We start from the raw sequence: 12,188 nt of genomic DNA on the forward strand, positions 1-12,188 counted from the left end.
ACCAATGCAAAGTGTAACCAGCTGGTGCTGCATTTGGTATATTGGCGCACTAGAAAAAGCATATTTTCGAATTCGCACTTGCGGTCACCCTGCTAAGCTCCACTGGAAGAAAACATGAAGAAGATGGAGCAGCAATAACTGCTAATCTAAATGGTATAAAAACGCAAAGTAACTATTTAAAAAAAGATGGGCAAAGGATGAAACTAGAAGAGGTGAGTACCGCACATTAAGCGACAATAAGAGAGCAGCAATTGTGCACAGCACGCATGCAGAAAATGTGATGCAAAATTTTTGTAAAAAATCAGTTGACAACAACGACAACGACGAAGACGAAGAAGAGAGCAAAAAGCACACGCAGCGCAGCAAACAGCAGAGCAAAGAAAACACACACAATCCAAAAGACCATCACGACAATTGCAAAGACGACGACGACACGAGAATTCTTCTGGTTGGAATTGTTGAAGTGGTGGCCACAAAGCACACTGCCTACCAAACGTGCAGCGACAGCTGCCAGCAGCAGAGCAGAGCGAAAGAGTGACAGAGAGCGAAGAAGAGAAGAGAGGAAATAGGAAGCAAGCAAGAGCTGTTGTTTTGTTGAGGCGACAACAGCGACGACGACGACGACGTCCATGCTGAAAAATCAATCAGGGACTAGAAGAGAGAAGCGCATGCTAAAGCTCAATCAACAACATGGACATCGAAAGGCTCTTCAACGATTTGGAGTCGAATCAGACGCACGACAACGAGGAGGCAAAAAAGAAACTTGTTGAACTCTTCGCACAGAGTAAGTTTCTTTTTAAATCTTTAAAGTTGTCCAGTGATATTTACCATTTAATCGAACACAGCTAAGGAGCAATGGCCAGTGCGATATATGCTGGATTATTACATCAAAACGGGCTCGCAACGCATCATGGAGGTGCTGGTCAAAGCTCAGGCGCCACACGATGGCTACATCTTTGATCGCTTAGATGATTGGCTCAAGCAGCAACAGCATCGCGTTCAGGCGCTGAATGTGTTCTGCTTCATTGTGCGACGTCATCCCACCTGGTTGCACAAGATCGAAAAGCATCGTCTCATCAAGAGCGTCTTCAAGCTGCTAACGGTAAGTTGCAGTTGCCATCTTTAACCTCAAAACTAATAAGAATTCTGTTTGTGTAGCATGAGAAGGACATTGTGCCGCTGATGTGTGCCTTGCTGTGCATCATCACGCTGCTGCCCATCATACCGAACTCGGTGCCCAACTTTCTCAACGATCTCTTCGAGGTCTTTGGCCATCTGGCCTCGTGGAAGCTGCAGAATGTGAATCGCCTGCCCGACGACAAGCTGGTGCACTTGCAGCTTGGCTTGCAGATGCTTTTCCATCGTTTGTACGGCATGTATCCCTGCAACTTCCTCTCGTACCTCTCCAATTTCATCAAGAAGGACAACGGCGGCGGTGGCATCTTTCAGCATACGATTAAACCGCTGTTGGACACGGTGCGTGTGCATCCCATGCTGCTCACGGGCACCACAGAGACGGAGACGAGCAACACACGCTGGAAGGAAATGGAACCGCACGATGTGGTCATGGAGTGTGCACATCTATCGCTGCCCGTGCTGCACCCGGACTCCAGCATTGAGGACATCAATTCAGCCTATCCGGGCGGTGGAACTCCCAGCTACAGTCGCATGACATCGGCCACCTCGAATAGCGATTACTACAACAATGGCAGTGGCAGTGGCAGCTATCAGCTGAGGCAGCTCCAGCAGACGAGTGGCGCCATCAAACGCTTCGAGGCGGCTGCCTATGAGAGCAGCCAAACACCCATCTGGAGTCCACACACAGAGATTGCGGCTGCCGCTGCCAGCAGCAGCACGGCCATACCTTTGACGCCAACAGCGGCATTCATATTGCCACAGCAGCCCACGAGCAGCAATTCCCAGCTGCTGGGAGTTACGGGCAGCTCGCCACCGGAGGCTGCTGTGGAAGCAACGCCCGAGACAACACCGCTCAAGGATCTGCGTGAGTTTAAGCAGCAGCAACAACAGCAGTTGCCCAACTCACATGCAGTGCGTGCCATCTTCGCAAGCAGTCAACCCTCGTCGCCGCTGCGCAAGGAACAGCAGAGTCAATTCCCCTTTCCGGACATTAGCACCGCACCCGAGGAGGTTTTGGATCAGTTTCAACGCGTGCCGCTGACGAATTATCAGCGTCGCCTGCAGCAGGTCAAGCTGGACAGGCACAACACACAGCAGGCCGAGCAGGTGCCCGAGGAGGCGCTGCTCACGGCCACGTTGTGCACGACAACGGGACCCGTCTTGACGCTGGAGACAAAGGAGCAGCTACTGCGCAGTAACGTGTGCGGCGAATGCAACGAAACGGAGCGCAATCGATGCAGCGATGGCGGATTGCACATGCCCACCAGAAGCTCCATGCAGCAGCTGGCCAAGGGCGTGAAGAGACGCAATCGCATGGCCAGCTATTGCTGCAACGAGGAGAGTTGGACAAGCAGCAGCGGAAGTGGCAGTGGAAGCAGCAGCACAGCTGCCAAAAAGGCAACGCTTCAGAGTGCTCAAGCGGAGAACCAAATGCGACGCAGCAAATCGTGCTCAGCGCTGCCCGACGAGGATGATGTGGATGATGAGACGGACAGCCCGAAGGCAAGCAATGGCAATGGCGCTGGCTGTTCCCTGTTGCATCATCTATCGAACCAAAAGACTGTTGTGCAGACGGGCAGCCGACTGCAGCGAAGTGGACGTGTCATGACCATGACTGCGCCGCTTAAGGCGACGACAACGACGACGGCAGTGGTTGCGTCTGTGGCCAATGCGGGCACCCAGACGTTGGAGGTGTTGCCGCCACATTACGAGGATTCGCTGTATGAGTTGCTGTTTGAGTGCAAGGAGCAGCGCAACAAGTACGAACGGAGTCAACTCTATCCGCAGGATATACTCGATCAGTTCATAACGCGCTGTATCCACAACAAGGACAATGGCCTCGATCTCACAGTCAATGCCCAGCAGGAGCAATGCCAACTGATGTGCCTCCAGCTGCAATACGAGAGCTATCGTCGTGGCATCCATGCGGAGCGCAATCGTCGGCTGATGGGACGCAGTCGCGATAAGCGAAGTCTCGAAATGGAACGCGATCGTTTGCGTGAACAGCTCAAGAATTTTGATGCCAAGAATCGCGATCTTGCGCACAAAATGGACACCGATACTCGGCGAGCGAATGAGCGCCAGATCAGCTACAATGAGGAACTGGCTGCTTTGCTTGGAAAGTATCAGCATGAATTGGAGCAGAAACAGTGCTTGCGACAGGCCAACGAGGATCTTCAAACGCGCTTGAATGCGGAGATGCAACAGCGTGAGGAGTTGCGACGTGAACGCGACTCGCTGCGTGGACAATTGTTCTCGATGAGCACCGAGTTGTTGCGTGCCCAGCAGGAAGCCGAAGTGGGACTGCAGTGCAAGCAGGAGTTGGCACGGCTCGAGACCGAGTTCATCATCATGGGCGAGGTGCAGGTGCGTTGCCGCGATCGTCTGGCCGAGATTGACAATTATCGAGCACGTGACGAGGAGCTGCAGATGCTGCAAGAGAGCTACAATGCCGAGCTGAAGGGTAAGCAGAGGGAGAAGGGTTCAACTCGGTGTAAGGAATACTCAAAGGAGAGGAAAAGTATTTACATAAGTAAAGGGAAGGAGAATTGGATGATGCCTTAACTTTGTAGATATATTTTGCAGCATGTCCCAAGCTGTTAACAGCATAGAGTAAATCCCTATCCCTAATATTGTATACTCTATAAATGGCTGTAACGTTCTTCTTGTTTAACTGACTGTTTTCTCTTCTCTAGAATTGCGACACAACCTTGACGAGAAGACGCATCTGCTGGAGAGCACGCGGCACAAGATTGCCGAGCAGCAAGCGCAGTTGCTCAACAGCGAGAAAGTCATCACGGAACAGAAGCGATTGCTGCGCACCGTCAAGGATGAGTACGACGAAATGTTCAAGGTGAGCAGCAATGAATAAAAGTTCAATCTTTATAACTTTAATACTTGCTTTTCTTGCAGTCGGTCAACAAAAAGTATGACATACAAAAGAAGATCATTGTGCAAATGGAGGAGAAGCTGATGATGTCGCTCCAGCAGCCACAAAGCGCCATGGGGCACACAACATGCTCTCCAGACACGGATCGCACTGGTGAGTAGGTTGTCATTAATATATCCTATCTTAACTAACTCTCTTTCTTACTTAGACATTGCCTCGTCCATGGAACGCAACTCGCCGCTGTCCACGTCGCTGGCTTCGAGCGAGAGTCTCTCGGCTAGCTTGCGCTCCACGGAACTAAAGAACTTGCAGCAGCTGCTCGAGACGCCGTCGATACCCGAAGTGCCGAGCATGGCCACAGGCACCGCAACTAATATTATGTATGAGGATAATCCTCGCTTGCCGGCCATTGATTTAGCCTCCTCAGCGGGCACAGCAAGCGCCATAAACATCATGCAGATGGTTGCGACGGCCGAGGAATTGGATCTGCCCAGCACATCCAATCACAGCCATGCACCCCACCCACATTTGCACTTGCAGCAGGAGCAGCCAACTCAGAGTCAGCAGCAGCAGCAGCAATAGAGAGAAAAAACACATTGAGAGAGAGAGAGAAAGATCAAGAGAATATACTAAGCAGAAGGGCTGTCAATTATATAGAATGGTCAGGATGAGTTTAAAACAAAACAAAAACTAAAAATGTATCAAACAAAATAACTAGCTGCAAAAACTTTTCTCTTATAAATTTACTATTTTTTTTTGTCTTCACAACCAAAAATTAATTATTGTCGATTTTTGAAACAAATTGTTCAGGGTTTACACGCATTCAGTTTAAAACTGTAACTAAAAAGAAAAGAAAATAACTAAAGTAAAGTATAATAAAACGCAGACTCCACGCAATAATTATATTCATAACAAACAAAAACAAATAATGATTATATACGTTTGAAATTTTAACTTGTTGGCACATTGCAATGTGTTTTGTCGTATAAAATTGTACAAAAAAAAAAAGAAAATAAAACAAACATAGGTTTTGATATGATAAAGCATGTAAATGGAAGTAATTAAAGCGCATAATGATTTTATAATAAACAATTGAGCATGTAACAGTGGCTTTTATTTTGAGCTTTAAATTTAAAAGATGCAAATGCAAGATGTTATGCAATAACTGCAAGCTTAAATGGCGGAAAAATTCAAATATCAGCGCAACAGTTGTGCAGCATTGCCAACATTAAAAAAGTATGACCAGCTGCTAAGCGCAACAGTTGTGAGGCGCTGCCTTCCTACAAAGTATACGCAGAGTTGGCAGCACCGCCAACAGCTGTTTCACAGTTGAGTAAGAAGCAGCAGTGAAAACGCCTATTAAACACAAATAAAATGTTGTCACAATATATGGAAGAGTTTGAACAGGTAAATATTAACTTTAACTATCATTACCATCAACTCACCTGTCGCTTAACCCTATTAGGAGCCTTTTGAAGTGGGCGAGTTCATTGAACGCCTCACCTGGCGCACCAACAACGAATTGCAGAACAGCGAAGACTTCAATCCGGGGGCTCTTCACGACACATTCATTCAGACGATTAAAGATCTCAAGATACTACAGGAAAAGCAGCAAAGTAAATGCGAACGCCTCGAAGAATCGCTACGCCAGGAACAGGACTCGCATGCCGAGAAAGTCACCAAGCTGCAGGAGCGCCATCAAACTGCCATCGATTGGTTTGGCCAGCTGGACGAGAAGATCAACTCGGTAGCTGACAAGATAATGCATCTTGGCGAGCAGCTGGAGAATGTGAATACGCCACGCAGTCGCTCGGTGGAGGCACAAAAGCTGCTCAGCTACATGTCCGAATTTCTGATGGCCGGTCCGGTTATAGTCAACGATATATTCACCGATCCGCAGCGTCTTAACGAATCAGCGGATGTGATACAAAAGTTGTATGCAATTTCACAGGATTTACCGCCGGGCAACTTTGCCGAGTCGAAGCGCAAGATCGAAAAGAAATACGATGAAGTGGAACGTCGTCTGATCGAGGAATTTGCCACTGCCCAGAAGTGCGAGGATATTGAACGCATGAAATCCTTGGCCCAAATTCTGTCCCAATTCAAAGGTTACACACAGTGTGTGGATGCTTATATTGAACAGAGTCAAATGCAGCCTTACAGTGGAAAGGATATCTTCGTTGGCATTGTGCCCATGTGCAAGCATCATTACGATATCATCAAGAAGGTGTTTGCCAATCCGCAGCAGGTGATGTCCAAGTTCATACTGAATATCTATCAGCTGAAGCTGCATCAGTATGCGATGACCAAGCTGGAGGATAAGAAGGACGAAGAGAAGTATCTGCGCACGCTTTATGAGCTCTATTCGCGGTGAGTTGTAGTAAACCTTAAAATATTTCTAAGTGGTTCGTGTCTTCAGTAAGCACTGGTTGAAATGCTTGCTATGGTTTGTGTCTCAGCTGAAACCCCTTTTTAAATTCCCGTAATCTATTGCAGCACCTTGAAGTTGTCCAGCGATCTGCAGGTCTACATGTCCACAATCGACGATGACTTGCTGCAGAAACTGACACAACAGATATTTATGAAGAATCTCGCCGGTTATGCTGAGATCGAGATGCGTTGCCTCACCGCCAAGTGTTCGTCGGAGCTGGAGAAGTTCTATGCCAGCAAAAAACATCAGAAAACACAGACCACCAAAGGCTTCAGGCGCAACATGGAGGTGCTGATTGCCACCAAGGCCAACATCAACATAGCAGTCATCGAGGATTACGGCGGTGAAACGTTTCTCTCCGAGGAGCTGGCCATCAATATGCTGCAGGAGGCTAAAGCATGTCTCAAGCGCTGTCGACTGCTTTCCAATGAAACCGAGCTCCCAGGCAATGCCATCAAACTGAATGACATTTTACTGCGTTTCCTGATGCATGAGCATGTCGACTACGCCTTGGAGTTGGGCTTGCAGGCGGTGCCTTTGGCCGAGGGCAAAGTATTTCCACAGCTGTATTTCTTTGATGTGGTGCAGAAGACAAACATTATAGTGCATTTGCTGGACAAGCTGTGCAACACATCGGTTATTCCTTGTGTGAGCAATACGCCCAAGTATTCGGACTATGTGTTCAAGAAGCGCATACTGATGGAACAAATCGAAACGAAGCTGGATCAGGGTCTGGATCGTTCCATAAGTGCAGTGATTGGCTGGGTGAAGGTTTATCTTCAATACGAGCAGAAGAAGACGGACTACAAACCCGAAACTGATGTGGATACCATCTCCTCAGCAGTGAGTTATCAAATCTTCCGATCTTATGCTTTTATTTATAAACTCTTCGACAGGCTTGTTTGCAAGTTGTGCAGAATTTGCAGCCGGTAATTGTGCAGATTAAGAAATGCGTTGATGGCGAAAATCTGCAGAACGTGCTGACTGAGTTTGGAACACGACTCCATCGCATCATCTACGATCATTTGCAGACGATGCAATTCAACACGGCGGGCGCCATGTGCGCCATTTGTGATGTCAACGAGTATCGCAAGTGTATTAGGGATTTGGACAGTCCGCTGGTGACTCAGCTCTTTGATATACTTCATGCTCTGTGCAATTTGCTGCTGGTGAAGCCGCAGAACCTTCAAGAGGTCTGCACAGGCGATACGCTGGTGAGTCGTCATTGCGTTTTGTGTACTTTTTTTTATCTACAATTGTCTAATATTTCACAGAATTATCTGGACAAGTCGGTGGTGCGTCAATTCATACAACTGCGCACCGATTTTCGCATCATAAAGAACACCAACTATCTGAAGGGGATCATCGAGTAGTAGTAGATGGATGGAATTGGGCGCAGATACTGCTGAATCACCACATTCCCCCTACCCCTCTAAATTTACTACGCTGTGTACTAATTTATATTATTAAGCATTTCGTGTGTGCACTTTCAATTAAACTCAAGTGCTTGAGACACTCATTCTCATTCTTTTGTGTTTTATCTATCACATCTTCTACATCACTCTTGTTTATGGTATTTATAGCTATCTTTTTTGTGTGGCCCAATAATATTATCAGTTTCTGGTTGTGACTTCCCATTCCCCCAATCAGCTGGCTCCCTGCAATAAATCAAAGTTTATTGTTTAAGTGTACACAAATTATTTGCTCGCTACCCATATCAAAAACCACCAATTGGTTCAACATTGCTTTTGGCCAATATCAGCAATATCAGTCAACTGTGAGCCGTGGAGCAAAGCGTAACACACATCCCCCATCAAAAAAGGAGGCAACGTTTTGTTTTGTTATTGTTGAAGTCCCAAAATCAACATTATTTGAAGTTATTTCAATCGTTTAATCAACATTTGATTGCTGGAGCCATGCGCGGCTACTTTGTTTACTACCTCAAAATACTTTGGGCCATTTGCTTAATTGCCCAATCGGTCGCAAGTGCCATAAAGATCTCTCGGGATGATGCATATAAGAAACTCTTGTCGCTCGCCTCTCTGCCATTTGAGGACTGCGGTGAGTACGTAGTTTCTTCACCTTATCTACTTAAGTATTATGTTTTTTCGGGGAATAAATCTTCCATTTGGAAAGTCCATTTAGCTTTAACTGGTTCCTATAGCACTCGAGAAAATAATTTATTAATTTCGTTTACTCCAAAAATGAGTCATTTATTGCTGGATTACTTTGCAAATTTACTACAAATACTAATTATAGTTATATTTATAGACTTAAACTTTGCTTTCAATATTTCATAATTTATTATAGAACACACAAAAAGACTTTTGAAAGTTAAATCTGATACAAATATAAGCCAAGACTAATTAAAATTACATCATCCTAAAATCTTCTTCTATCATTAGCGATCTATTAATTTTTTGCTGCTTCTGTGTTAATGATCTTCAATATCTTGTGTTCAGCCTCTAAATTACACACTACTTATAAATTGATAGAAGACACTATCGACAATCTCAGATAGTGGTCGAATAACGAGACATTAATCAGTGTCAAAAAATGTGTATTGAGAAAGTCGACAATTCATAGAGCTGAAATTGCCAAATAAAACGGGTTTTTTCTTCATTGATAATAATTAAATGTATACTAAATCAATCAAAATTGGCAAGTTTTACTACTCATATCAGTTGCAGCGATTCTAGTATCATCATTACGTTAGGTTTTTATACCCGCTACCCATAGGGAAGAAGGGTATTATAACTTTGTGCCGGCAGGAAATGTATGTAACAGGTAGAAGGGGGCATCTCCGACCCTATAAAGTATATATATTCTTGATCAGCGTCAACAGCCGAGACGATCTAGCCATGTCCGTCTGTACGTCTGTGTGTCTGTCCGTCCGTCCGTATGAAACACTGGATCTCAGAGACTATAAGAGATAGAGCTATAAATTTTCTACAGCATTTGTTATGTTTGCACGCAGATCAAGTTTGTTTCAAATTTTTGCCACGCCCACCTTCGCCCCCGCAAATCAACAAAAATCGAATAACAAGCGTAATTTTAAAGCTAGAGTTCCGAATTTTTGTATATATAATAATTGCTATAGTATTTATGAAAATTTGGTTGCGATCACATAAAAATTGTCGAAGTTGTTAAAGAAATACTTTTGTATGGGCAAAAACGCCTACTTACTAGGGGTCTAAGTTGCTTTGGCTGTCTATGGTATATTTTGAATGAGGTGCTATATCGATATACCACATATACCATTTGGTATATTTTTAGTATTTTTGCAGTATATTCGGTATATTTTGAAAAAAAATACCCCAAAATATATTTCTTTTATTCAAAATGGGAAGCGGGTATCTCACAGTCGAGTACACTCGACTGTAGCTTTCTTACATTTATTATAAAAGAGTGTAAATTGCATAAAGTATATTGCATAAAACTATTTCTTATCTATTATATGACTTTCTACGTATCGAATAGAATGTTTGATGGTCTTAAATGGATGAGAAATGATCCCCACAAAAATGAAAGTAAATAATAATATAACGCATATGATGCTTAAATGAACTTGACAAGGAATCTTAAGCATTAAACTAGATTATCGATAATTATAATCAACAAAATGGCGCCTTGCATTGATCCCCAAATAAGCGCCCCTAGATTTCGTGTCGGCATTGAGGCGTATTATTATTATTATGCACAGAATGCACGTACGAAACTTGTAAACAAGTTGAAAGAATTCACGAATCGCAAAGTATATAAAATGCCTATATACTATACTATATGTGATATGGACAAACGTTAATTATTAGAAATGCATTTGTTTATAAGTATGTTTAATCTCTGTGGCGAAATTTGGCTTCTTTGCAGGTTCCGAGTATAAAGTGAATTACCTGAACATCGACAGCTGTACAAAGGTGCCCTGTTCCATGGCTCGCGATTCGACCGTTAAGGTTACGGTGCTCTTCGATGATAATGGTAAGCGCTGCTGATAAGAAGCCTCCGTCGTCGGCGTCCGTCTGTGCATTCAAATTTGCTTTGCCAAAGACTCAGACTATAGTCGAACTACTCGGAAACAGAAATAGCTTCACGATGGACGAAAAAAATGTGCTGACTTGCTCAAGTGACACGAGGGGAGAAGTGAGTGGTCAACGGATGGGGAAGTGGGGGAAGCGGCGCTGAGAAGGGGAAGTCATCGTGTGAACCGACGACGACGATTGCGATAACTCGTTGTTGTTGTTGTTGTGCGCGTCATAAAAATAAAATAATTGATCAAAGAGGCGTGTAAATCAAAATAATACCAGCAATTTCACATTATACGACTTCATTTATGACACACACTATGCATAGTAGAATACACATACCTACACACACAAGTATTTCTTGAATCGGGGCAATGGACGTAGATATCTCTCTCTCTCTAGTATATATGTTTAGATGCAGAGTACCTTTCTTTACTACTGCAATGATCTCAACAGTCGTTCAAGCTGCCATTGATAACGTGCTCGAGGATTTTCCAGCTATATATAGAACATAAACCGCTTAACTGTCTTTTGATTATTCGATTATTTGTGCCACATTCTGCACACTGGCCCAATGAAACTGCGAGAGAGAGAGAGAGAGAGAACTGAACCCGAAACTGATAAACACCTTGAACAAATTATTGACTATGTATTGCGATCAATGTTTTCAAATCTTGAGCACCAATTAATCAAATTTCATTAGAACTTAGTAGACGTATCAGTAATTAAATGCACAGTGAATACTGACTAAGTTCTTTTATATATTGGAAGCGCTAACTATTGGATTCGACATTAAAAACTATAAAATTTTAAATGGATTTAAAATTTTAGAAGTAAAAATAGTACCAAATAATCAAATTTCTAAACAAACTTACTAGTGATTAAAATAAAAATATATTTTTATTTATTATTTATGTATAACATTTAATATTTACATATTTATTATTTAATTTTCTTTTAATATCCATTCATTACTCCTCAACTTAAATGCGAACCTTTCCTTTCCTTTTTCACCAGGCAGTGGAGTGACTTTTCTGAAGCACGAAGTGCGCTGGGTGTTTACCTATGTGAAGAGCAATGCAGCAATCACCCCCGACCCCTGCGATGGCGACCACAACTGCTTGCTCAATGTGAATGATGGCAAAAGCTATTGGGCCAATATCTTTGTGAATAAGACTTTGCCACTGGTAAGCTAAAACTACTCGATAATTATCTAATTGGAGTGTAATCTAATATCGAGTGTTTCTCATTCATTCATAGATGAGCGGCAGCATGCTGTGGGAGGCAAAGAACGAAAAAAATGAAAATCTCATCTGCTTTGAGGTGCCCGTGGTAATTACAGCTTAATTACTCACACAAATATATGATATATTATGATACAGATATGCCTTAGTATGTGTGTGTGAAGATGCATACAAATGCATATTTATGATACTTATGTAAAAATAAATTAATTGGTGCATGCAAAAACAATAACAAGTGTTCTTCGTCTAGCTAAAGCACATGCCTCCCACATGCAGACACTTTGTATACGATTGCGTATACGTATGCATGTGTGCGTATGTGTGTGTGTGTGTGCGTCCTTTAATGAAACTCTGAATGAATGGGAATGGGGAAAGACGACGATGCAGGAGCAGAGCATAACACACATAAATAAATAATGCGATCTTTTGTTTTTGGGCGAAGCGACACAATTGGAGCACGTTCA

At 43.6% G+C, this 12,188-nt stretch overlaps 3 protein-coding genes across 3 annotated transcripts; all 3 read left to right on the top strand.

Annotated features, from left to right (window-relative positions):
- Positions 1 to 75: 75 nt before the first annotated feature.
- Positions 76 to 5,131, top strand: LOC117576511 (hamartin). Its single transcript, XM_034261320.2, has 7 exons — positions 76 to 212; positions 306 to 784; positions 846 to 1,102; positions 1,159 to 3,601; positions 3,834 to 3,991; positions 4,051 to 4,180; positions 4,236 to 5,131. Exons 2-7 carry the CDS (start codon positions 691 to 693, stop codon positions 4,607 to 4,609), a joined length of 3,456 nt encoding a protein of 1,151 aa, XP_034117211.1. The 5' UTR covers positions 76 to 212; positions 306 to 690; the 3' UTR covers positions 4,610 to 5,131.
- A 177-nt stretch (positions 5,132 to 5,308) lies between these two features.
- On the top strand, positions 5,309 to 7,983 carry LOC117573480 (exocyst complex component 5). Its single transcript, XM_034256707.2, has 5 exons — positions 5,309 to 5,434; positions 5,493 to 6,397; positions 6,524 to 7,301; positions 7,355 to 7,672; positions 7,733 to 7,983. The coding sequence occupies exons 1-5, from the start codon at positions 5,402 to 5,404 to the stop codon at positions 7,829 to 7,831; spliced, it is 2,133 nt and encodes a 710-aa protein (XP_034112598.1). The 5' UTR covers positions 5,309 to 5,401; the 3' UTR covers positions 7,832 to 7,983.
- Positions 7,984 to 8,224: 241 nt separating this feature from the next.
- Positions 8,225 to 11,950, top strand: LOC117573485 (NPC intracellular cholesterol transporter 2 homolog a). Its single transcript, XM_034256712.2, has 4 exons — positions 8,225 to 8,519; positions 10,329 to 10,436; positions 11,498 to 11,667; positions 11,741 to 11,950. The coding sequence occupies exons 1-4, from the start codon at positions 8,375 to 8,377 to the stop codon at positions 11,825 to 11,827; spliced, it is 510 nt and encodes a 169-aa protein (XP_034112603.1). The 5' UTR covers positions 8,225 to 8,374; the 3' UTR covers positions 11,828 to 11,950.
- Positions 11,951 to 12,188: the final 238 nt, after the last annotated feature.

The sequence above is a fragment of the Drosophila albomicans genome, chromosome 2R (assembly GCF_009650485.2).
Source record: "Drosophila albomicans strain 15112-1751.03 chromosome 2R, ASM965048v2, whole genome shotgun sequence".
NCBI lineage: Eukaryota > Metazoa > Arthropoda > Insecta > Diptera > Drosophilidae > Drosophila > Drosophila albomicans.